This window comes from Haliaeetus albicilla, chromosome 17 (assembly GCF_947461875.1).
Source record: "Haliaeetus albicilla chromosome 17, bHalAlb1.1, whole genome shotgun sequence".
Classification (NCBI taxonomy): Eukaryota; Metazoa; Chordata; class Aves; order Accipitriformes; family Accipitridae; genus Haliaeetus; species Haliaeetus albicilla.
Window position 1 is genome coordinate 11479048 of NC_091499.1, and position 27051 is coordinate 11506098.

General features: G+C 42.4%; 2 protein-coding genes across 2 annotated transcripts in view; both read left to right on the forward strand.

Moving 5' to 3' along the window:
- SMIM8 (small integral membrane protein 8) overlaps positions 1-10412 on the forward strand; it is a 388642-nt gene extending 378230 nt beyond the window's left edge. The window contains exons 2-4 of the mRNA XM_069804816.1: positions 7508-7525; positions 8621-8762; positions 9749-10412. Coding sequence (XP_069660917.1) covers positions 8643-8762; positions 9749-9907 — 279 coding nt within the window. The 5' untranslated portion in view covers positions 7508-7525; positions 8621-8642 and the 3' untranslated portion in view covers positions 9908-10412. The remainder of the gene's footprint in view (positions 1-7507; positions 7526-8620; positions 8763-9748) is intronic.
- Positions 10413-10552: 140 nt separating this feature from the next.
- Positions 10553-20695, forward strand: C17H6orf163 (chromosome 17 C6orf163 homolog). The gene is made up of 5 exons (XM_009921565.2): positions 10553-13422; positions 15574-15668; positions 16218-16325; positions 18581-18783; positions 20160-20695. Exons 1-5 carry the CDS (start codon positions 13275-13277, stop codon positions 20656-20658), a joined length of 1053 nt encoding a protein of 350 aa, XP_009919867.1. The 5' UTR covers positions 10553-13274; the 3' UTR covers positions 20659-20695.
- The last annotated feature ends 6356 nt before the right edge of the window (positions 20696-27051 follow it).

The following is a 27051-nucleotide window of genomic DNA, read 5'->3' on the forward strand; positions in this document are numbered from 1 at the left end:
CAGAGAAAACACATGCTGTGGAGGAGGAGATGTCCACCAGAGAGGTAATGTGGTTTATCGAGCATCACTCAGCACATCGGAGGCAGAGCTAAAAAAAGAGCCGTAGTTTCTCATAGCCCCATCCCTTGCTTTCATCTTCCTTAGCTTACTGAGTCTAACCTCTCACTGTTTCATGTCTATTATTAACTTCTAACTCCTCGGAGCAAGAAATAAGCCCTTTGGTACTTTGGGAGATAAACTTCTGGGTACTGTGATATTAAAAGCAGAATTCCACAATTAAATAGTGCTTAAAATATGCAAGTGGTGTGTAAAAACATCAGCCTAGGTATTTATTAGTCAACAGTAAGGACTACAGTAAGGAAAAGAAAAAACTACATGGGAGAGAGCTCATCTGTCATTTAGCACTAGACCAGAGCTGGTTGGTTTGGCTTTTACACCTGACTTTGGCATAGGCTTCTGCAGTGGCTTGGGACAAAGCATCCTTTCTGGGCTTCAGGATCTTGGCTGCCAAACATTCACTTCTCTGAAAATATCAGTTCTAAACTACATCTTCAGTAGGCTTCGTAACCTTAAGCACGCTTGGCATTCTTTCTTATAGCCAGTGGTGGCAAAATCCCATCTTGTTTTGTATTTAGAGAAACCACAAACACCACTTAATAACCCAGCAGCTGCTGAGTGTGATGCTTTGCCAGCTGCTAATTGCTGTGGTCTCTCCTCTGGAGCAATGAATGGGTTTTGAGAGAAGGCAGACACAGTTCACTGTTCTCTTTGTTACTTTGGTAAACTGTGTAATTAAGAAAAATTAAACTCAGAAGTAGCCAAAATGACTTAATTTCTTTTTTTTTAAGTCATGATGTCTGTATTCTACCTACACAACTCTACTGCATTTCTCATCACCTTCATGCCAAAACAGATAACCCATCTCTCCCATGCTCTCCTCATGTAAACAAAAATTCCCTCTGCAGCAAATGATCTTCAATATTAGTAAGTATTCCTGCTCCATTCTGGCTACTGTTGTAATGCTTTAGTCAACTCGTAAAAAAAAATGAATTGACGAAGTCAAAAGGTTTCCACTTGAACAAGTGATCATCAATGGCCACATTACAGTTTGCACCTCCTTAGCAGTTACAAAGTACTGCAATAGTGCAATGAAAAGAAGATTGTATCTGTGGTTTATGCTGGCTGATGGGACATTTTCACAAGGCTATTATCAAGCCTGTTTGACATTAGAAAAACAACTTCTTATTTCGTAAAACTATATTTTATAACAAGAAACTCTAACTCACCTGTGTCTCAGTGAATGATTACAGCTGGAGCTCAGCTTTCTAGTGGCATTAACAATCAACAATTCATTTCCGAGAAAGGGAGTTACTGCTTTAAGCCTTGAAAATGGAAACTGCTTGTCTCCTAGGTAATATAAACCAAACGAGTGAAACCTGATCATCTCTCCTGGCACACAGTTCAAACCAGAACCATAATGTGCCTTGTATCATCAGAAAGATATGAGGAAACTATGGCATTTGTTTAAAGTCACAGGCTTTATCTGCATCTTTTGAGCGCTCACCGGCACCAGCTCTAACACTGCATGCTTTGTGCTTTCACATTAGTGACAGCACAACCTGAAGACACGCATGCTGGGGTGTCCAAAGCAGTGGGCAATGATCAGTGACCCTCTATGAGACACGTGTAGCCTGTGCACTTGCAAGCCAAGAAGTCACTCGACCACGTCAATCATGCATGAACACATGCAGAAGACTCACCGCAAAGAGCCTACCTTTCATATGCCATTCCTACAGGAATGACCTGGAGGATCCGGCTAGCTCCCCATTTCAGGTGCTGCTTCATTACTAACTTTTGTTTCATCCAACTTAGTCTCTCTTCGATATTAACTTTACTGCAACATCAAAATAGCAAGAAAGGCCTTCATGAAATACTTCTTGACTCTTAGCATCCCTTCATAGTATGGCTTCTACATTTTTTTCAGAAGAACTTTGTCCATGTGAAAAACTTGAAACTGCTGTATGGAATTATGGTAACGTTCTGAAATCATATAACTGACCTAAGAGCCTTAACTCCCACCCTGTTTGTTCTTTGACATTTTACATCAGATTTGTATTTCAGGTTTTCTTGGGCAAGTAAATTGTCTGCTAAAAACAAATATTCTTTTAGGCACACGTTACTGCTAACAATACATTACACAAATGTTCAGACAGGTCTTTCTATAAAATTTTAAATTACAGTGGTTTTACCAAGTGACTGAAGCCTGGTTTTTGTTATTAAAATGTATTTTGGTTACTGTGCATGCTAACCAATTCCCACATTGGACTAGGCAGCTGAACGACTCCCCACCAGAAAGCCCATAACTTTATTTTTAATAACTAAGCAATGGAAGAAGTGTTTATGTCCTGCCTTATGCATCTTATCAAGCATCAATGCTTTGGCAGTCATTTTGACCTGGGATGTGACTATAGTGCTGAGTAACATTACAAAAAAAGCAGAAAGACTGAAGTCCTTGCCTCTTAAATGAATTCTTCATGGTATAATTTATTCACGGTATAATTTATTTAGCTTAAACTTACTGTGGCTTTTATCTGGGAATTCTATGTGAATGTTCAGTAGTTTTACAGATAGGAGGGTATCTCATAGCCTAACACATGTGCCTGAATCAGGACCTTGGTACTGTCCCCAGAGAAGCTGATGCCTCCAGAGGGTGACTGAAAGTGCCAGAACTCGGAGCTGGACTGCAGGTAAGACAGAGCCTCCCAGCTGCCTGCTGGAGGGAGCTGCCTGCTAGGCAAGCGCCTTCCTCCTGATACTGCTGCTGAATGCCTGACAAAAGCCACAGACAGCTGAATAAGGTTCAGTTCACATCAGTAATTCAAAGGCCAAAATCAGTGTAGGAATATTGTGATTACCTGTAGTACTGAGAAAGCTAAAGTTTAACCTTAAATCTAAACTTTATTATGGCATTAAAGGCATCTGAGCAATTGTAACTGTCCTATAGAGAAGGAGGAGAAAAAAGCCCCAACAGCCCATTTTTTATTAATTGGAACTGCGTGGTTACAGTCCCATCACTTAGATGTCAAAGCTGTTTAAGCATCTTTATGACACCCACAGTTACATCCCCATCATATCTAGTATATAAACGTAGACACTGCCACTCTCTACTGTATTTTGTAATGTGGTGGTGTATATATATATATATATATATATAAAGAGACAACTGTAAGGTGCAGAAAATCTGAAGAGCTCCAGATAACAGAGTGTCAGATGCCCTTACTACAGAGTTCAGTCTGTTAAACCTGTGAAATTTCTACCCTCCAGACTCTTCCTAAGAGCTGTGTTCCCTGCCTGAGATCTGAAGGGTGCCTAGGCCAGAGAGGGCACCTGCTGAACAATTTTAACTTATCACAGCTTAAGCTGATTGGGAACCCCGGTGTTGCGGGCAGAGGTTAGTCCTGGTCCATGCCCCCACTTCCAACTGCCTTCCCAACTGCATTGCCCTACTTACATCAGACTGTGTCACCCATCCAATTGAAAAACAAACCTTGTTCTTCTTTTTTCTTTTCTGGCAATGTTAGTTTTCAGCTGGAGCAAGGAGCAAAATTGGTGTACTCCAAGGCTGAGCAACTCTGAGTCCTGTTGCATGGAAGGCCACAGCAACCACAAATGACAACAGGCCTTCCCTTGCCCCCTCCTTTTTAGAGGTGCAGTCTTAGATTAGTTCAAGTTTGTCTTTAAACCCCACTCTAAGGTATCTGGCTGTGTATTGTTGTAGTAAGCAAATTCAGTGCTGCACATGTTTCTCTGCTCTTCCTTTTTAGTAGAAACTAGCTTTTTCTTTCCAGAGGGGGTGGTTTTGGTTTTAATTCTATTCTGTTCCCAGTCAGAAACAATTTGCCCACTCATTAATGAAAGTAGAACCAAACAAAGTGCCTTTTCCCTTTCATACTGAATTCAGTTTAAAAGATTTATAAGCTTGATCAACTTGAAGAATAACAATTGCTTTAATCTTTGCTGGAAAGCACAGCTGGGCGATTTGTTTGTCTCTCAGAAACACAGCTGGCTAACAAGTGTTATAGGAGACATACACATAATGTTATGAAACACAGAAGATTCACTCTAGCAGATTTTAGTTTTTAAAATGCATATTGCCTTAAAACTGTTTGGGATTGTCAGTGGTAGGCTCCCAGCCACTGCATGCTGCTGTCCGAAAACTCTGCTTTCTTTCAATGGGATAGCGATAGCAGCTGAAAAGCAAGCAGAAGGGCTCTTGAGACTGACAGGAGCTGAGCAACAACCACACAGAAAGCTCTCCATGCCACCTCTGTCTTGCTGGAGATCTGTTTGTTTCTTCTTCTGCTTTTATGTCCTTAATATAGCAATAGTTTCACATGCCTCAGTGCAATAATGGTTCCCCTCACCATTAGCTGTAAGATGGAGAAAGTACTTGTAATTCCTAATTTTTGCTCTCCCTTCTCCCCCAGACTTGTTCAGGACCAAGAAAGTCCCAACTGCCAACTCTAATTAAAAGATTGTGAAATTCACAGTGTATAAAACGTTGTAAAAATCAGGCAAAACAGGAATGGAAATACACACTACACATTCACATATGAAAACCCTAACAAACATGTGATGGAAGTTGCCCCTCTCACTACAAGTCATAACAGTGCTGAAGTCTCAATGTTGATACAAAAAGAATTTTTTCTGTCTACAACAGCTCTGTAGCTGTGTCTCTAAAGTAGGGATAAGCTTATCGGTAGCTTGAGGCATCCTATCTTTATTTTGAAGACAACGTGAAGCTCTGTTCTTGTGCGGTACGTGAAATAAGCAGGAGCTGTGAGGTGAATCAGCAAAGACACAGAGGCATGCTGCTGCTGCCTGGACTGCATTAGGCTGGCTATCGCATGCTAATGACATCTGCGGGACACAGGATCAGATTTGCTCGGTTCCCTACAGAGGTTCTTCCACAGCTCAAACAATAAGGGGATGCGATTCTCAAGAAAAGCAGAAACTGCTATTAAGTTCTGAATGGCCACGGCATACAGCACAATACCGAATGCGGAATCCCAAAGGAATTTATTTAAAAGGAAAATAAATCTCAGTAACAGCCTCAGGTTTGGAAAAGGACGGGGTTTTTGCATGGTTACTTTTCAGGAGAGATACTCAGATATTAACAGGATGGGTGACTCAAAAATACCACAGATGTTTACAATTCTACCCTTTATAGAGTCTCCTCTATGAAAAGATGCCAGACAACTTTATAAACCTTGATGGATTGAGCATTTCAACATCCTGTTGCGTCAGATGATAGCAACATAATATTCGCATCAGAGATAAAATAAGACACTTTCCCACAGTCATAAAGCAAAACTAGAAACAGTAAGCAGTCCAAGCTTTTCTTCACTGCAGAGTTAATCTGGTTAGTCAGCACCTGCTCGATGTATGCTGAGTACCAGCATTCACGCCAAAACCTAACCCTGTTTCTACATCCCTCTCTGCTTCTCTTTCTACACATAAAGCCTTATCCCACAACTCTTCATATGGAGAATATTTTCTCTCCAGCCGATGGTGCTCTTTATACAGTGTATGATTTCTTCCCCCATCAATGATGACTGGGATTTACCTGTCCTTTGTAAGGAGGATGGGAGGTGCTAGAGAACTAGCAGCAATCTAACAATCCTTGCCACCATTATCAGGCAAATGTGTTGTGGCATAAACCCATCCTACCAGGACCTGGAAAAATACTGTCATGACCCTGGCTGACTTTGGGTCAGAAGTTTTATCTGCATGGATGGGGTCAGTTAATGACAGTAGCTGCTGGGAAGAGGTGCGCCTGCTGATAAGCGAGTGCATTTCTCAGGGTAGTGATGTAAATGTTTTGCATTCCCATATACAGTGTGTCAATTACTTATGAACTGTATGCAGAATGTCTCCTACAGTACTGTAAAAACTGCCCCTTCCCTCAAGAAAACCAAGCAGCCTTCCCAAAAACCAAGGCTCATGCAAAAAACTTGCATCGGCTTCTTTCAATTACACAAACATGAAAACAAACAACAGCAGCAACCTTCACTCAGACATGACTTTCTACTCAATGGTTTCCAAACAAAATCAGCTGTGTGGCATATGCTGCCAAAACAATAGCTACCAGATTAGCAGATGGTATGTTGTGAATTAAATGTTGACACAAAACCCAGACATACCACTCAATCCTCCCTTGACACCAAAACTTATTTCCCTACTATTTTTCTCACCTCATGATATTTACACACAGCAAAAAAAAATTCTGTAGATACTCCATCTGGGTTTAGAAAGGACAAGTTAACCTCCGATATCCTATTACTCAGCCATCTTTCAAAAAACATAATGCAGTTTGATTACTGCAAAAGAAAACATGGAGCGAGTAGTTCTGAGAGCCTGGATACCTCTACATTTATGTTTGTCCCCCTCTGCCTCCATGGCTGCAATAACCAGATGCTCCACACTCAAAGTCCTCTCACACACCCTCCAGATGCAGAAAAGTGTGAGCTGGGGTTGGCCAGTCCAGAACTACATATGTACTAATCCACCAGCTGGCTGCAGCTAATCCTCTGTAATATTATCCATCACATCTCAGTTCTGCCCGCCTGCTACCTAGGGGAGCACTAATCCGTGTCTCTCCCTACCATCCAGGTATTGTTTTTTCCAAAATTTTAAATTTCTACCCTTCTTTCCAACATGGCTGAAACTGCCCCGTGGCATTGAAATCAGTAGACAGAAAGGGAGGCACAAGCGGGCAGATGCAATCACATGGACTTTGTTTCCTCTGGACTCTGGGTAATTCTATTAAATTTTACTGTTTACAAATAATAGAACACAGAAAACCACTGCAAAGCAGCATTTATGTAACCAGGAGTTTCCACACACCTGAAATCTTGAGTTCAGAAACTGGATGCTTAAATCACAGTGTAATTTTCCTGCTCTAACAACTGCACTTCCAGAGATGCATCTCCACGTGAAACAACCCCTCCCGACACTGGCACTTGAGATCAACAGACAGGGGAATCTGACCGCTTCTCTTTTTCCATTTCCCACATTTAAAATCTAATTGCCCGAGTACCAAGATTTGCACCAACTGGACGAATCACGTACAGCTCTCGGGGACTTTACAGAAGATGACCAGGGACCGGCCGTTACCGTGGGCCAACAGCCGCTGGCCAACGCCTGCTCCGGGGCTGCGGGGTGTTGGGGCGGCCCGGGCGGTGAGGAGCGGTAAAGTGCTCCTCTCTCGACCGAGCCACCTTCTTCCCCCACCTCCTGCTTATTAGTTGGGGCTGTGCCCGGAAAGGAAAACACGACCCCCCCGCCGCCAGCCGCCTCAGGGGACGGGCGGGGCGGGGCGGGGCGGGGCCCGGCCGCTCTCCCGCCTCTCCCGCCTCTCCCGGAGGGGGCGCAACCGCGCAGGCGCAGACTCGCCCTGTGTGTGTTGTACACACACACACACACACCCCCCCCGCCGAGGGGCGATCCCCGTGCGAGGCGAGGGGTGAGTTAGCGGCGCGGGAGGGGGGGGCGCGTGCCCGCTGGCCGCGAGGCCTTAACCGTTAACCGTCACCCGTCACCCTCCGCCTCCTGAGGCGCCGTTGGAGCGCGGTGGCCTGGCCTGGCCAGGCCTTGCTTTGCTCGTCCCCGCCGAGCTTTTCCTCTGGGAAACTGCCCCCTTTGTCCCCGGCTTAAAGCCGGTAGCGGCGTCAGGAGCCCCCTCACCGCCTTGAGGGAGGTTTCTGCCCTTTTCCTTCGCCGCCTTCGGGGTTTGTGCTGCTCGGGGGCCGGTACGGGGGAGTCAGGCTAAGCCGCTCGGCGGCTGCGCCTCGCGTATGGACTGTCGGAGTGCCACCCGCTGCCTGGCAGCCCCTCGTGCCCGTGTGGTGGCCTTGAGCCGACCTCCGCGCTGCCCTGGCCTCCCTGCTGGGCCTGGGGCCTAGCGGGAGGAGGCCCGGGGCGATTCCTGGGTTGAGTTTGTGAATCCTGTCCCTGAGTCCCCGGCTGTGCTCCACTGAAGTGTAAACTACGGAGCGGGGCGTCCTGAGCACCGTGTCTCCTCTGCCCCCCAGTAAACGGGCTTAACCAAGGGCATGTTTTGTTCACCTTTGCTCACGTGGCATCTTGCAGGTGATCTGCCCGTTGTGTGTAAAAGTGAGACCTGCATCCTAGGGCTGCTGGGGTGGGTGGATAGAGTGCACTATAATGGGTTGTGGGCTGTCCTGTCACATGTAAGGTTTACCAAAAAAAAAGTTCCCTGGCATTGTCTTTTTAGCCTGTGGTCTGAAGCCTGCTACTCAGTCCACAGGTAGCTAAAGCATTAGCCAAAGGCGCGTAAAAACCCCCAAGCCCGTTATCAGGAGACTTATATTTGCTATATGAAGATCTGCATCTCCAAAAGTTAATTTTAGGATGCACAAAATGGACAAGATTGAAAATCATTGTGCTTAAGCTGGGAATGTTAGTTAACACCAAAGGCAATTGCTAATATATACGCAAAATTTATGCTAGAAGACAAGCTGAGTGTGAACTCATATTCAGTGAATGTAGTTCTTTCAGATTTTTATAAAAATGCATTTATCTGTCATTCTGTTCTTAGGAAGTATTCAACATCAATTAAAATGTCTTCCACCAGACCTCCAAATGAACAAGAAACACTCAAAGAGAGAAAACCAGGACTGAGGAATGTTCAAACAACTATGCTCTTCCGAGCTGTGAACCCAGAGCTTTTTATTAAACCTGTAAGAGGCTCATTCTGAGAGAAACTAACTATGCTTGGAGAGACATGGTTGCTTTAAAATAATCATCACAATTCTGTGTGCGTTATATAACTGTCTCTTGTTATGCAAACCACTCAGTAATGTAACTAAAAATATTTTTACTTTTTTTCCACACTGATTGTTAAGAGCTCAGAACATTATGTTGTTTATTCCAGCTTTTATTTCACTGTCATGTTGTCTGATTGTTTTGTACCTAGCCAGGTTGCTTTCAGAAAGACTATTTACAGGCATATTACCCATGTTCTTTGACAGGTTAAGTGATAAGAGTCCCCTTTCATATTTAAAAGGGAACAAATCGTAAAATGCAAGCTTTTTGATATGAAGGGAGGGGATTTTTGGTAGCTTTTCAGTATTTTGGTTTTTCCTTTTTCTTGCTTTTATCAATAAGTTGATGATACTTAGGTTTTATTTACACTTGCAGAGCCCAGCAAGACTGGATGAAATTTTGTGCATATAATAAAAGTAGATTTTGTGGTGATAACACATGATCTGGTTTAGAGGAATATAGTCAAGGTTGCTTGGCAGGAGCAGAGTGCTCAGAGGAGCAGAGACCCAGTAGTATATCCAGATGAATTCTGTTATAAGTTTGTAGTTGTTGCCTTTAGTAATTGGTTTTGGCCTGTTCATGCATGCTCAAGCAGCATTTGTGACCAGCAAAAGACAGAGCACTGGGCAGCGCAGTGTTCTGTCTCCAGAAAGAGTCGTCTTTTTCAAAGACAACTTTGGGAAAAAAAGGGAATTCCTTTTCTTATCAGAAAATCGAGTCTCCCTTCTTGCTGCTTGTCAAAGTCATTTGGATCAGTCTGCAAGAAGGCAGTGATGATTTTTGCAGATGTCACAATAGTTTACTGTTCACTCTCTAAGCTAAGATAGAAGAATGTAATGTTTGTGCTGAATGAAAAATGTTTTGACTAAAAACACATACTAATTTTTTTTTTTCCGGTCAGAACAAACCTGTGATGGCATTTGGACTTATAGCCATTACCCTCTGTGTGGCCTACCTTGGTTATTTGCATGCAACAGCAGAGAATAAAAAGGACCTCTATGAAGCAGTTGACAGCGAGGGGTCCAGATATATGAGGAGGAAGACTTCTAAGTGGGACTGAGGACATAAGGAAGGAAATGAGCAAATCAGTCACAGAACTTTTCAAGGCAACTACTATTTTTTTCTCTGTCCATTGAAATAACGGATAAATGTCTCTCTTGCTATTTAATCCAATTTAAGTTTCTTTATAAAACGCTGTGCCTGTACAAATAAATTGCAATTAAGATATGTGCGAACATAAAAGTGATTTTTAGAATTGTTACGATCTCCACAGTATGCAAGAAGATAAATTACCTCGGACGTGCAGTCAAGACTGGTAAATGCCTTAGAAATTTACATGATAGTTCAGCTCACTTCTCTGTTTGCTTTGATTAAGTGAAACAGGGATTTGTTTTTTATTTTTTAAATAGAAAGCATAGTATATTGTGTGTGAAAAGAAGAAGTTGATCTGTTGAAAGTTGATAATTAACCGTGGTGCAAGTAAAATAAGGCAAGAAAGATCTGATAAAGCAGTCATTGAAGGGTTTTATTTAATAAAGGAATTTGTAAAATATTGGCCAAAATAATCCTTGGATGTTAATATACTCTTCCTTACAAACAAAAAAAATAAATCAGTACCTAGATAGAAGAGAAAAAGTGAAACGAGTGCCAAGAGAAAGGCAGGAAGAACTTGGCCATTACCTTTCCTGTTTGGCATCAGACAGCAGATCAGTGAACAGACCAGTATTAGCTTGCCAATCAATACATGTAACTCCAGGTTAGCCAGAGCTTGTGAGGTGTTCTTGACTGGTCAGCAGGACTAGTTTATTTAAGCTGCATTCAGAAATTAAATTTCTCTATATTGCAAAGTACTTTATATAGCATTAATTTATTATAGGTTACTGAACTCAAAATAAGGAATGGAAAGTCTCTAATCAACAGGCTCTTACAGGCACAGAGAAAAGAACATATCCACCTGAACAAGCCCATTCTTGCCGAACAGCCCCGCATGCAAGTTGGAGGTGGCCCCTCGGCAGTATGCTGGTTGGTGCTGCCGTGAGTGTGGCTGGAGGGCAGGCGGGCGTTGTGGCGTTCCTTTAGCACATGTGGTGGTCGGTCATCTGTGAGCCTTTACCTTGAGCAAACTGTACAGGTGGGTGCTTTCCTGTTCCAGCACTGGTGTCTTTTCCTGTGAGCTTCTCTAGCTACTTTGGTGTGCCTGACATTTCCTAGATGGTATCTCATTAACCAAACTCCAGAATGCATGGTGGGAGGGCGCATGCCAGGCCGGGCCCTTTTTGCACCTCAGACCCTTATTAACATTCTGGTTGCATTTTTGCATTCAGCTCCTCATATTTACAGCCCCATCAAGGGCTCCAAAGAAGTTGAGAGACCTCTCTGTTAACCTCTGCTGGCCAAGGTGGCTTCTGTCAGGCCAAAGAAGAAAGAACATGCAGGGACATCTGCTTTGCCACTCTGGGAATTGCTTTGGGTTTTGTTATCAAAGGATTTTGTTATGACTGACTGCCTTGAGCAACAGCAGTTGCTCTATGGGATTTCTCTGTATCTCCCTCTAAATCCTTCACTTTGAACCTGTGATTTTCCTCCTGTTTGTCTTTTATAGTTACCGTATCCTAAATTCAGCTGGACCTTGGTTTGGCTACCTGCTTCCTGAGAAGGGAAGTGAGGTCTACCTTTGATAAAGCCATTTAAAAAATAGCATTTTTACAGCCTTTAAAAGGGCATTCCCCTCTGTGAGCCTAGTTGCCTCACAGCGGCAAGGTCCTGGGCAAATCCAAAAGCATGCAGATGAGGAAACCACTTGCCTTTTGATTGGTGAAGGCATTTCCAGGTGAGCTGATCAAATATTCAGAACTATCACATGCTGTGCATATCCTGTAGAATATGTTTTCTTTGATCTGATATGATGAATCTTTAGAATTAACCTGTTCTTTTAAAAAGGGTCACACAGGATTTTAGCTCTCTTCAGTTTATGAAAATGTACAAGTCTCGTATGTTTGTGTGAATTTAACTAAAGTATTCCAAAATCAGTGATACAGTAAGGATTTTAACCTGGTTTTCTGCAGGCTTTTAAAATACACACTTTGATCCTTACACCTGCAGGTGATTCAAAGTGAGAAAGCCCAGTCTCTCATTTTCACATATTTGGGAATAATGCAGGATTTGGGTTCTCAGAATTCTGAATTACATTTTGTGAAGTGAATATGAATCTGGAAGTTACTGGGGGAAAGGAAGAGGGGGGTGGGGGGTGAAAGAGAAAGGTGTGGGACTGACTGGGGCAGGGCCTAGGCAATCCGCGTGCCAGTGGCACTTCATAGAAAAGCTGTCTGGGATGGGGCCTCTTACCTGTTGGCTGGAGTCAAGTCCTGTTAACCAGGTTAATTTAGAACTGCCCAGGGTGAAGGAAGAGTGAGTATTGAGACTCGTCCTTATTATTAAGCAGCTTCTCCATATTTATTTGTGGCAGCTGCTGTACAGGTAACTCTCTTAATGCTACTAAAATTATATATAAAAGGAGATAAAGCAGTGCAAATACAGAGAAGAATGTAGTAAATTATGGGTGTTATAGTATCAATACTGGCATTTGCTGTTTTAGGTACCTGATTTATATTATAAAAACTATGTGTGTATAGGGATTAAAGGGAGAAAACCCCACCCAAGCAAAACTACATTGGTAACAAAATTTGTTTGCTTAACTCTGAAAGCACGGCTCCCCTTACGCATCTGGAGGATAAGCAACCAGCACCAATACAATTTCTTTTGTTCCACTTTTCTCGATTTCATCTTCAATACAGTAATATTTATCTACAATGGGTGGTAGCTGGCTTGACAGGAACTGTGAGTCAAAATGATTTCCCAGGCAGATGGTCTTTCAGGTTTTTGCCAATTCCTTACTGTCTGTGCTGGCTTTCTCATCTTTACCAAGAACAGCAGCAAAAGGCTATGATTCAAATATCTGAAACAGTACCTATTGTACTGCTCCTAAAGTCTCCTTAGACTACATGGTTTGAATAGGAATTGTTGACATTCAACAACAAAAAAATGCATTTAAAAAGCCAAAGCCTGCTGTGACGCTGCTTAACTATTACAGAGGGAAAGTTAGTTCTTTGTGAGCAAAGCCAGCCCTGCCCGGTAACAGTTGCTATGCAGGGAGCTGTATTAAGGCAGGAAGGGGTCACTTCATACAGCCCTCCCTCATCATCTGCCTACAGCATGTTACTGAGTTGTCAGCATGTGTGAATCCTAATCTGAAGGCAAACGTTTCAGCTAACTTGGTAAAAAGTAATGGTCGATGATTTTTCTCTCTTCACTGGCTTGCATGTTTTCTGTAGCAACAATAAGTGTTTTGCCTGCAAGCCCGAGATCTATCAGGAATAGAGTTCTGACATTTTAGTAACTGTATTACAGAAAAATACTAGAATACCACAATGATTAGAAGTCCCGATCTGGACTCCTTTGTTTGTTGTGCTGTGTGCTCAAAAATAATACCACCACCACCTTCCAACGCTACTTATGATCGGATTCGGGAGTATAAGCCTTTCAGAACACGGTATTACACTCATCGTGATATACTGGGTAAGTTTGTTTCTGAAATCCTTTCCTCGCAATCTGAGATTTAGGAAAGCTCCAAGAGCTGTTGTATCCATCTGTCCTTGACAGTCATGAAGGCATTCACATCTTGGTAAGAAAGAACTGCGCTTACCTTCTGAATATTAATAAATCCAGTATATTCAGAGGGAGGACAGGGTCAGCTGTCCTGTGGGTGCATGAAGGCATTCAGATTCGGGCATAATGAAGTGCAAAAGAGAACTGGCTGTAAGACTGTTAGCAAATGTTTTCTAAGGCTCAGGTAGTTTGGGAAGAACTATGCTTGACTTAACATTTGCAAAGATCATCCCCTCATCCTTCAACAGGACACAGCTGGGATGTTTTATCCTGAATCCTAGCTTATACCTGATTCTGGCTGCTGACCTTAGATTGAGGCTCTGCAGAGCCTCTTGAGGATTGTTTTTTTTCTGGCATGCCACAATCATAACCTCAACAATGAAGGAAAGCATATGGTAGTATTCATATGTTTGAGGATCTAGCAAGAATCTGAAGTATCTTTATATGTTATGCCTAATTGTCATAGAGATTTCTGATCAACAGTGTAAAATTTTGTAGAAATCGTGTTTTGCATTTTAATTGACGTGCGTTGTGAAGAGGAGTGTGCTTGGCTTCTATTTTAACAGTATCGAGAGATGATCAGCGTACTGAGAGTCCCAGCAGCAGGGTGAGTGCTGTGCATGTCTTGGAACATGAGGCTTCAGCCCTGTGTCAACACACACAGTGTAAAACAAGTCTAGAAGGCCAGAGACAGCCTCTTTTAAAATTATTTTTCTTTACTGCTTAATATAATGGACTGGGGAAAAGCTATGTGGTCAGAACACAACGTGCTTGTTGCTAAGATTGTTGGACTTCTGTCCACTGTTGGACTTCTATTTTGCTGATTTAAATCAGTTGACCCCTTTGTCCTTTCCTGCTACTGTTTTCCATGTACTTTGTGGTAGCTCCATGAGAGGACTCTGCCCACCCATGTGGAGTGGGGCAGAAGACTGGAGTGAGAGAGGGAGACTTAATCCTCCTGTGGCTGTGTGAAAGCCAGATCTCCTGTGGCTCTATTCCTTTTTCATTTTCCTTTATAATAACCCAGGAAAATGTGACTCTTTGGCCCTGTCAAGCACAGAGAATGGGATCCAAAGCAATGCGCAGGCTTGGCATTGAGTAGGAAAGGCAGAGGGGGAGGAGCTGAAATCCCACGGCTGGGGGGGCAGTTTTGGTTTGCAGAAAGGTATCTTTATCCACCTCCCTCTGCAGTGGCTTCTCTTCTGGGCAATCCTTGGTGCTGAAGACCAGCCTTTCAAATGAGGTAGCAGGGCTACCTGTTTGCTTTCACAGCATGTCCACAGGAGGGGATGTTGATCCTAACATCTTGTTTAGACCCTATCCACGTCGCTAAAGGGAGCGTCGCTGGCCTAGTCCCTGTGAAGCAGTGTGGCTCACCTCCATGCTGCTTTGTTCCCCCTTTCTAGAAGGGATTAGCTGTCCTCCAGCAGCACTGGGGCTGCTTGGGCCCTGGACGGGCACAGCAGCCCTAGAGACAGAGGGATTGCTTTGTATGTGCATGCTCTGTTCCAAACACCTGAAATACTCCGCCATATCCCCCTGAGAATATTCCATTTGTGCCCCAAGAGTGGCATGAAGGAATCTGAGGGCATCTCAGGGCAAGAGACCTCACTGAAAACCTTGGAGAACTCTGAGGGCATAGGGAGCCAAAGAGGGCACCATCTCACCCGTAGCATCTAAAAGGAGCAAAGCCATCCCCTGGGCTGCCGTGAGGTTTGGTCGCAGACAGAAACGGGTGAATCATTCCCAAGAAAGCTGAGGACTGACCTATTGCTTGGGCTGTGTGGACAGCCGTCAGGACAAGGAGTCAGGAGAGACACCCGTGATGCTCTCCTGTTGTGCAACCTTGCCTAGGAGGTGAGAGTTGGGTTCGGCACCTTCCTATTACATTTATGGAACCGCACAAGCAATAGTAAGTGTGTTTTCTTATATGTGGAATGAGGGTGCATGTTTTTGATTTTTAATTCAGCTGTGGAGCCAAGCAAAGGGGTTGGGAGAGAGGCACAGGTTCCTGCACTTTGGATGTTTGCTGTGCATGATCTGCTTGTGTTGACTGTGCAGATATTGGGGCAGACATTCAACAAGAACAACATGAAAAGAAGGAGGCAGAGATACAAGAGCGCATTGAAAAAATGAAAGCTGAACTTTGGGCTCAGGTAAATTAAATTACGCTCATTTAAATAATGATTATTCTTTGGAATAATTGCTATAGCATAAAGACAGTCAATAAAGAACTTTGAGGTCACTGCTGTAGAGCTGTCATTAATTTCATCTCCTTTGTTCACAGACTTCTGTGTGCATGTATTTCTCCAGTTTCTGATCACAACAAAACATACTTTGAATTAATAACAAATTTTACATCTGGTCTGAAAATGGCCTCTAAAACACACAGAAATTATCGGTCGTTAAAGCTGTTCCCCATAGTGCTATATAAGATTCTGAAACTGCCCTTTATGTTACATATATGTATAGTGGTTATGACCGTGGCGGCTCAATGCTATTGCGTGGCCACGTTTTAACAGGAATCACTGCAATAAAATTGCCAAATGGTCCAAAATGTATTTTGCCATCTGGTTTTAAATTTAACTTGCTCTGATTTCTTAAATAGAAAATACAGTACTATTGCTTATGTAACCTCTGCTTTATCTTAATAGGATGTTAATAGAAGGTGAGCAGCTGTACTTAAATAATAACTTGTTTTAAAGGCTGAAATGCACAAGGAAGATGCAGTGGATAAAGCTCTCAAAGAGGCAGCCGCTAACCACAGTGCGTTTGTACAAGACCTTAAACAAAAACTTGGAAAGGAATTAAGGGTATGAACCAGTTTGCTTTCATTACTGTGGAAATAGCCAGCATGACAGAACCATGTGTTTGACAACCAAGAATGTCATTCTACTTAAAAAAAAAAAAAAAAAAAAGGTTTGGGTTTTTTTTTAATGCTTGCCATAACCAGGACCTTCATTCATCTGAGATTTGAACTCTAGTGACAGGAGAAGCACTTGGCTGAATGATGACTGGCTTTGTCATTGTGCTAGATGAGATGTGAGCTTGAGCTAGCTGGATTTTTAATTCACTTTCAGCATGTTTCACTTTTTTTTTTTTTTAATTGAATGAAGTTTGTGGACTTCGTTGAAAATTCCTTGTCAGGCCTTGATTCAGCCAGCCACTGAAACAGATTAGGTGCATTTCTTAAGGGCAGTTAAATACAGGCATAACTTTAAATCTGTCCTGACATTTCATGCCCATTGAAGCTAGAAAGGTATTTAATTGATTTACTGAACCTGGACCCTAAGTGGGGTGGAGGAGAAGGAAAACAGCCAGCATATGTATATTCCTAAATGAAGCACACCAACTGTAGCTTTGAATTTCTATATATGCTTAGTACATGCTTTATATGGCTGTTTGGATAGCTGAGAAAAGACTCAGAGATACACAGAGAGAAAGGAAGGCAACTGCCTTCTGGATCTGAGCCTTCCTGCTTTCTGCACCGCTTCACAGGGCTTTTTACCCTTAGAGCATCCGAGCAGTCTTCAGTCAGGCACTCTGCAGTCCGTCTAACACCTGTCATCCTTAGTCTTGCAGCCTACCACTGGCAGATGAAGGGTGCACAGAGTGTTTTGCTTTGGAATTTTATTTTATACAAGTTTCTAAATAGCTATCTGTTTATACTGCAGGCAGTCAAAGCAATGGCCTTGGCATCTCAAGAGGAAAAGCAGGGAGGTTTACAGTGGTCTTAAGTTTCCGGCTGAGTTCATTCCATTTTATGGAGCTGTTTTCCAAGGGAGCTCTGTCTTTTGCTGTGATAGCATCTGCCGACAATAGCTGGCAGAAGCTCAGTTCCTCGTGTTTAACTGTTCAATTACTTGCCGTAAGCCTATTATATATCTTCGTAGACCTGAGTGCTCAGGATTTGAACATGTACCATTTGTCCTGGTAACATTGGCTCCAGTGACTAAGGACTAGGGAGTAGATACAGAATTCTACAGTTGAAACAAAAGAAGAGGCAGATATTACTAAAGTAATTGCAAGATGCTTTAGATTTGGTGGTTTGTGTTTCTTGCAGTTAATTTTAAGAGGTGTCTTAACAGTGAGCTAATTGCTCACTAGCAGCCCACTTGGAGAGGTGGTAGCAGAAAATTTACTCAGCATCTGTCTAAGCAAACAGATAGTGGCAGCCAATAAGACATGAATGAGTGACTGAAGTGTTTTTACGTGTAGGATAGGCCAAAGACAACTGCTTTCAGCTGGTAGCCTCAGGAATAGCTTTTTGCAGCAGTGCTGATGTGGCTGTTCCACTACCACTAATGGTCAAATGGCTTTAGTTAGGCTGCTTGTAAGCAGGTCCATTATTTGTCACTCCTCATGACAGCAATAGACAAACAACCAGTATCCACAACAATACACAGAATACAGAGCTTATAGTTGGGTGTGCAAAAGATTTATGGCAAACCTCATGTAACTCTGCTCATCCTCTATGAGAAAACCCACCAACATCTAAGCAGCCAGAGCTTTCCCAAGAATGCCTTGCCACTTTCACAGAGGATGTGCTTGTCAGGGGATCTTGGAAAGAACTGTGAATGGTGGCAAAGCAGTGTAGATCACTGAGCAATGAGTTAAGTGGGTTGGATTCCTTTCCTGGATGGTCAGGCTTGGCATGAGTTTGGCATGGCCTATGATGGCAACAGATGTAGATTGGTATATATTTAGTTGTCTGAGATTCCAGATGTATCTACGTCCATCCAGACCACCTAAGATTAGTGTTGTCATACCTTTATTTATCAGCCTGAGCAATATCTTGCTGACAAGCATACCAAGGACCAGGCTTCTTCTCCATCTCACTCTAAAACCATTTCACTGGCCATGTGAGCTTGTAAACAAAATACATGAGGAAGCTTTTTGCACCTTATGTAGAAAACATGGATGATGTGGAATGATGCTACAGTAAGTCACTGTAATTGCCCCATAATATTTTCCTGAAATCTGTTCTGCTGGGCTTTGCTGGGGAGTGTTTAAAGACAAATGAACAGTAAGTTGTCACTACTTACATCTACTTTTAACTTTGCTTAAGGAAGAGGTGAGGAAGGTGAAGGCAGAGATGCAGCAGTACATGGAAGATGAGCAGAAGAGAGAGGCTGAAGCTGCAGAGCAGCGCGTGGCTCACAGAATTCAGTGCACCCTCATGGAGTGTGCCCGGGAGAAGATGCAGGCGGTGGCCGAAGCCAGGAAGCAGGAGAGGGGGGCGGCCCTGAAGGAAGCAGCCAGGCAGCACAGGTGCTCTTAGTGTTTCCCCTGACTTGGCTGGCAAACATGCTCTGCTAAAGAAAATGGCTGGGATTGCATCAGTATTGCTCAGATGCAGGTCTTCTAGGAAAAGACTGATAGACCCTTTAGAAAAAAACGTATTTGGAAATGTCAAATGACCAGCAAGAGTTGCAGGCTTACTCTCTCTCCCTGATGCCCCATGTAGAAATAAAACATATTTTGTTCCTAAAAGCAAGTATCACAAAGCCAGCCAAGGGTCAAAAAGTTTTGCTTTTTATGGCTGATTTAGAGTCATCAGAAATGAATATATCAGGGGCCTATTGTGCCTTTCATCTATGCAAAACTGAAAAATATGTGTTCATATGGAGATCTGCAGGGCGCAGGAGATTCTACCCTTAGAGATTAAGTGTTGTGAATGAACAGCTTTGATGTCAAAATAATAACACACCCCTCTCCCTTAAGAGTACAATACATTTCATTTTTTGAAAGCACAAACAACAAAATAACACTATACACTGGCAATGAAAAGATCAGTTCAGGTGTGCTCCTTTGTAAGATGCTTTTTTTTCCCTGAACAGTCTCACACTTAAGTTTGTGATCCATTATTTAATACCTTCATTTTCACTATTGAAAAATGCCCTTTCTGACAAAGATAAACCACATTCTGCATAAACTTAGCTGGTCTCTTTGACTTCTCATGTTAGCAGAGTTCTGCGAAAATATCTCCAGCAAAGTAGAGGGAACAATAACAAAGGCCAGAAATTGTTTTCTCTGCATTGAAGTACTCTGTTCAATAACCTTAATGGATGCCTGATGCACCATTCTTTACTTGTCCCTGAGCCAACTCTGGTGAATAGCACCCATAATGTTTTGACTACCTAGTATAAATTATATGTTTTAATACTGACTTGCTAGCACAAAGATGTTCTCCATACCACTTAAACAAAATTACAGATGAATCTGTAGTCCAGAAATCATTCTTAGATTTCACTTCAAGACAGCGTTTTTACTTTGGGGCAGAATTGTTCAAAGTCTATTTGAAAATCAGTGTGTACTTAAGTGCTAGCTCAAAAAGAGACCTGAATGAAGAGTGAAGTAGTAATCCTTTATATTTTTCATTTGGAAGAAAGCATCATTAAATTATCACTGGATGTGACACATGCAGAAATAGAATCTTCTGCAGCTGCCTTTCTCTGCGTCATCAGTGGCCTTCTTTTACCCTATTTTGTTTCAGAGGTGAAATCATCAAGTGCTGATTTCGTGTATATTTGTAGTTGAATAAGAGAGGTTTTACAACAACCTGAATAGACTTAAATTGTTTTATAAATAATCTTTAATAGCAGGTGTTCCCTACAAATCTTTTCTTCTTTTTCTTTTTTAAATAGAAAGCACTTAGAGCAACTCAAAGAAGAAAGTATGTTAGCTGAGGAGCTATATCGTAAGAGTATAGAGCAATTAAACACAGAAAAATGTCATGAGTTTAATATTGCCCTGAGTATCACACAAAAAGAGAATCAGATTGAGACTGAAAAACAGCTCAAAGAAGCAGAGACCGTCCATCTTGATGAGCTGGAAAAAGTGATGGCTACACTGAAAGCAGCAGAAGAACAGGTAAAGACTCTCACACAAAAACTGGAAAAGATGACAGATTGGAAGGACAGCCTGGAAACTGAAATACAAGCAACAAGACAAGCTTTTCAAAAGTATATTGATGCCACATTTCCTAACCTGTCCCCTGGACAAGCAGATTTTATTCTGCCATTCAGAAAAGCATTTGAGCAAAAGGAGACCCCAGAAAAAGCAGAGGACAGTGACAAGGAATATAAGAGAACTAGTATTAGAAGTGCAAGATTCACAGCCATGGCTAAACAGAACTACAAATAGGTGATGCTGAAAAATAAATTCATTTCTGTTCACGGAATTATATCAGTGTGGTTAGAATGATACAGAGAAAAATGACCACCACTATATTGAATAATGAAGTGATGAGCCATGCTTAGAAATTATGCATCAATTTTTGTTTTGCAAATGCTAGGGTAGAGTTTGGAACATGTAGCACTAGAGGAGCTTCCCCGTGAGTCCTCCTTGAGAAGGAAAAAATCTGAAAATCTGGTCAGAAAATCTGTCACTTAGTTAAGCATCAGCACTTGGACTGTGAGGACTGTTGGTTCTGCCCCTGAATAGTGGGGTGTGGAGTAAGACACACAAGCTTTGAACACCTGTAGCTTGGGTTCTGAGATTTACAGGGCAGTTATTCTATGTAACAGTGTGTATGTCTATGTAGAGTACTTGCAAGTGAATGTTTACATGATCTGAAAACTCACCTGGCTTGAGAGACTGACAGCTGTTGGGCAAAAAGTGTGTGCCCGCAGGCATGCAAAATAATTTTCCTGTGGGAGGACTCAAGTTTATCTAGGCACATGTGCTTGAAGCCTGCGTGGCTTTAGGCCAGCTTCAATACATTGATCGGATCTGAGGTTCAGCCTGCCTCAATATCTGATTTGTCTTCACTGTGTAATAACACTTCTCACAGCATTTGCTTAATATTCCCTAAAGCTTTGTGTCTATCTCATTTGTTACCTGTTAACCTGAAAACACTGTCTAGCATCTTGAGTGTGAGCTAAGAACTTAAAGGAGCTGGTCTTTACTGTAGGTGATAGGAAGTATAATATGGTGAAGGAAACTCTCCGTAGGCATCTTGTTTAAGGGAATTTTTAAGAGAAGTCTGTGCATCCTTCTTTTCCTCATGCTCAGAAATAACACCAGAAAACAAAAAGCAGAATAATCTCACAGATAGCCATCACTCTACCAAATTAAGACAAGTGAAGTCACTGATTTCTTGTGGAGCAGTTTAATTCATATAAAATACTTTGAACAGATATTTGGCACTCTCTGGTGTTATTTCTGACCTAAATGCCTGTAAAACCTTACCTCACTGAATTGTGGAAGCTCTTTCTGTGGGGAGCTGATGCTCCCTGTTCATTTCCCCTCTTATGCTCCCGATGAAAAGAATCCAAACTTCATGCTCACAGTTGTCTAATCAAATGCATAAACTGCACAGATCCCAACATAAAACTCGTGTTTACATTTTAAAAGTTCTTCAGCAGTCTGAAATACTCTATAAGCTCTATAAACCATTTTTTAAAGAAAACATTTACACATGCATTAAGCATAAAAATCTTTGAAAGTACAGGAATAAAGTACTGGAACTCAAGTACTAGCAGCTGCATCATGAGATACATAAAGCTGATGAATGATCTCTGTTGGGTTAGCTGATTAAAGGCTCACCTCAGCACACACCATGGAGCCCAGAGGCACAGCGGCAGCTGGGGGGAACCCCAACAACCCAGTCAGAGGAACGAGCCACCAGTCCACCCACATGGACTGGGAGTGAGACCAACCACCACCGTGAGTCAACAGGAGAGGCTTTCTAGAGCACCTTGCAGACTGAGGGTGGATACAGCCTGGAGGTATGGGACTTCATATGGGATGCAGGGAAGAGCATCTTGGGATTGTACGAGCATTGTACAAAGGCTTTTTATGGGATGTTTAGGGAAAGAACCAAAGGTGGGGAAAGGGGGATCAAGGTGGTTTGGGGAAGAAAAAGAGTGGGAAAAGAGAGGAATGAGGGGATAAAAGAGGCTGGTTACATGTGAACGGGCTGGTCATAGCTGACCATGCCCTGAGCCTGATCAGTGCAGTCTGTCCTGTCTTCTCATTGAACTAAATTTCTAACTTTTCCTGGGTGCAGGGCTTTTTCTGTGTGCATATATATGTGTGGAGGTCTACCTGCCAGCAGCTGGAGTTGGACCACAGATGACAGGGGCTGTGGGCTCAGGGTGCCAGCAATTGGAGAGACTGGAGTGCATCTTACGTGGGTACGCATGTCAGTGTGTAACTGCTAGCAAATATCAGGACAGGCTAGCTGACAAATAGGCTAAGAGGGGTGGGAGCCAAGTGATGGAGTGGCCATAAATCTAAGATACTGGAGAGACCAGAACATCTGAGATTTGGCTACTTGAGGGAACCAGGTGGTCAAAGCCAGTGACTGGAGAGGCTGTGAGGTCTGAGGGTTGGCTGCTGGTAAGGTCGTAAGTCTGGACCAGCTACCAGTTTGCTTTTGTTTGTCTGGGCAATTCTGCATCTTGCATGTCAGAAAACCAAGATGATGATGAAGTGTTCTTCCTTTGAACAAACAGTTCAACTTCTCTTGTAGTGATAGATAAGTAGATTTTTTTGTTCTTCTCTACTGGGAGGGATATAATATAAACATCATATAGTTCTGCAGTGCCTTACTGTTAGCATTTGTTTCAGAAAAAAAGAAGTCACCCTGTCTTTACAGGCTTAGCCCACATTTTATCTGGGATACAGTGGCTAGTACAGACCGTGGCTGTCTACAAGGGTAAGTGTTCTCTGTGATGGACCTTAGTCATGGGTACCCCAGGGCCCTCCTGACCTACAGCCTTGGGGGCATGTTTGGAGACATGCGGCAGGGGCCCGAGATCTGGTCAGCTGTGTCTATACATGTATATACTGCAGGCACGTTCTGGGGTGGACTTACTCACCAGTGTATGCACAGCACATACAGCGTGTAACAGTCTGTCAGACACTGGCATTGCTTCTCATTGCTTTTTGGAAAAGGAAGAGCACTGGTTTACTGCTTTCAAATGCCAAGGTGAAGTTGTGTTGGCTCTGCTTAGAAACAGCATGTCCTCTTAAGTCTGTGTGCTTGGTTGTGTAGAGATAAAAGGAGCCACAGCTTGGCCTAAGTGATTAGCTCCGCAGTATAAATGGATAGACAAGATAGCAAGCAGTAGAATCACTATGGGATCTGGAGAGCAATTGCTCATGGATACTGGTATTTCAAGGAAGTATTTTAGAAAGTATTGTATCTAATTAAGCCTGATTTAAGAGATTTTTTTCTTCTTCTTCTAGTTGTACGCACTGCACAATATTAATTATGGTTGTCTGGCAAGGTGAAAAAAAGGCTGTTTTTCATATTCTATAAGTTTCTGCATGTCAGATACTTAACTAATGAAATCTGTGCGTACATGAGCTATTGGTAGCTAATAAAAATCAGGAGTTCAGACATACAAGCAAGCCTTTCATTGCATGAAGCAGAGACAGCATATGTTTGTTGGCTTGATTTTGTTCCTGTTTGAGGATTGCAGCATGAAAAGTAACACTACCCACTTTACTTGCACTCTGAATCAGAGAGGGTGTGAATACATGCTTTTTGACTGTTTGTCTGAATGATGCAAATAAAGAAGCTTTCAGATAACATCTGGACGTTAGGGTGCTGGTGATGGCACATACTGATGGCGGAGTGCATGAGACAAAACCTAGAATGGGGAGCTGTAATGCTGCAATGAATAATACAGAAAGCAGGATTTCCTTATTAGTCATTCAGGAGATGTCTAAAATTGCCAGAAAGTACCATAGTCTCAGGAACAGTGAAACTTTCTGTCTAAGGCAATGCTATAAAAGACTGAAAAGTGGGTTGTCTAATTACTGTAGCCCAGCAGCTGAACTAGTAGGGAACTGTGGAGTACAGCTGATAAGCGGCTAATTAATAAACTAGAGACATCTTGCTCGTTAGTCCCTCAAAGCTCTGCTGAAGAGATCTGTGATGTCTTAAAAGGAGGATATGCAGATTGCAAAATCTCTGAATGCCTGGCATGGAGAAATGAAGTGTGAAAGGAACTAATGATGCTGGTAACATTTGGAGTGTGAGCGCACACTGTCTGTGTGTGTGAGGCAATTAAGGAACCACAGCGCCTCATGGACAACTGACCGCAGAAAGAATACACTGTCTATGCATGGATGTAGTGTACCCACACAGATATAAACCCAGTAATTGTGATTTAAGTTACTGATGTGATTTCCTTTGCTGGGCTTAATTAACAACAGCTCAGTGTTACATTTGCTGCTAGTTAAAATACAGATTGAGTAAAGGAATGTGAATGACTAATCACAAAGTGTATCAAGTGACTGGTGGGAGATGCAGATGCTGGAATAACTGGCATTGATATTGGCTATTAATACAGTACATGGGTGTTTGGGGGATATCTAGGCAGGGTTCTGCCTGGGGACATGTCGGCAGTCACCAGAGGGAAAGACGAATCCTAGAAGGAAGACTGAGCCAACAATGATAGGAACATCCTAGGGAGTGAGGAAACCTGTGCATCCTCCATTGAAGTTTACTGAGACCAGCAGTTAACACATCACCTTAGCTTTCTTTGGGCCAGTGAGCAAACCAAGAGTTAGGTCAACAGCTTGAATAACAACAGCTAGTAAACTAACTCCAAGTAGAAGGATAAATAAAATTGCTGTACCCCAACTGTGACATGGCCTGCCCAAGTCTTCGCACTTCTAGCTGATCATCAACAGTTTGTCTTGTTCTTATTAAAACAGTCTCTAGCACTTTGTTTTGGCTTCTTCTAAGAGTACGACTGTCTTGTTCTTATTACTGGATCTTGCCTTTCTTTTGTGTACTTGGACTTTTCCAACATACAGCTGCAGTCCTCTTTTATGCTTGCCCTAAAACTTGAGTGACTAGAAAAAAATCCTACCCATCAAGGTGTCTGAGCACCATATTTTTCCATTATTTTTCTCATAAGATTACATTCTTCCTTGCTCTAGTAAACTTTCCAAAAGGCACAGGCACTTTCAATTTTTTTATTTGAAAACTTAAGCCGCACTATAAATGGAATATTGCTGGCCAAAGTTGAGCTCCACTTCATTCTGTCTTCTCTCACAGCTTCTCAGGAACTTATACTGCTGATGCCAGATTAGTTGCAGGGCTCTGGGTATTACTGCTGCTAGCCACAAAACCTTTAGTCCCTTCCCTGTGCTGCCTATGGCATCCCACAATGATTCCTGATTGTTATGGTTTGGGGTTTTTTTCCTCACCTGCCAAGTACTGCAAGTATTAGGTTTTGGAAAAGTAGTTTAACTCTGAGGCTAGCATCTGAGCTACTTTGACTCTATACTTAAGGTGTTAACCATCTTTGATATCTTTCTGATAGTCCCTCTTTAGTATGAGGTTTATAATCCTGATTTATACCCAGTTCTGATTTTCAATATGGATTTAAAAGTTAGTGACCTGGACCTTCAGCCTTAAACTTCACCTTGAAGAGTCTTATAATTTCATTGTATCAGTAGGAATCTGATGCTGACACATTTAGCTATTCTAGTGAGCACCTGAAGCCCTTCTGTGACATTCCCTTTAAAATACTAAATCTGTCTGTCCTTATTTCTGGGTCAGCTGACTAGATGTTTTCATCTCATCCATAAAACGTGTTTTCTGCTATTCTGCTTCTGGCTGTTTCCTGGTTTTGCCCAGGATAGAGTTAATTTTCTTTCTAGTAGCTGGTATAGTGTTATGTTTTGGGTTCAGTATGAGAAGAATGTTGATAACACTGAAGTTTTCAGTTGTTGCTAAGTAATGTTTAGTCTAAAGTCAAGGATTTTTCAGCTTCCCATGCCCAGCCAGCAAGAAGGCTGGAGGGGCACAAGAATTTGGGAGGGGACACAGCCAGGACAGCTGACCCAAACTGGCCAACAGGGTATTCCATACCATGTGATGTCATGCCCAGTATATAAACTTGGGGGAGTTGGCCGGGGGGGGATCGCTGCTCAGGAACTAACTGGGCACCGGTCAGCGAGTGGTGAGCAATTGCATTGTGCATCACTTGTTTTGTATATTCCAATCCTTTTATTATTTTTATTATTGTTATTATTATCATTATCATCATTAGTTTCTTCCTTTCTCTTCTATTAAACTGTTCTTATCTCAACCCACAAGTTTTACTTTTTTTCCCAATTCCCTCCCCCATCTCACTGGGTGGGGGCAAAGTGAGTGAGCGGCTGTGTGGTGCTTAGTTGCTGGCTGAACGACAAGCTGAACCACCTCACCACTCACATTTGGTGACTTTTCGGGTGTTGCATCTCATTTCTCAGTTACGAAGGGCATTTCTAATAGCAATAATAATCTCTACTTGAATGTATCCTTTCCTATATTTTGAGGAAACTGGTTTTCTATACACTGTTGTATTATAAACACCTCCTTTGTATATAGGAATGAAATTTGGAGTCTTCTGAAATAAAGGTCATTGTAATAAGAGGAGATTAATTCTTAAAAAGGTTACCTGGACTAGAACATTTGATTGCATTAAACCTTTAGAGCTAGCTGTCATGAGAAAATGACTGAGGAGTCGACTCTCAAAATACTCTTCAGTGGGATACACATTCTCTCATGTTCCCAGCCTGACTTGA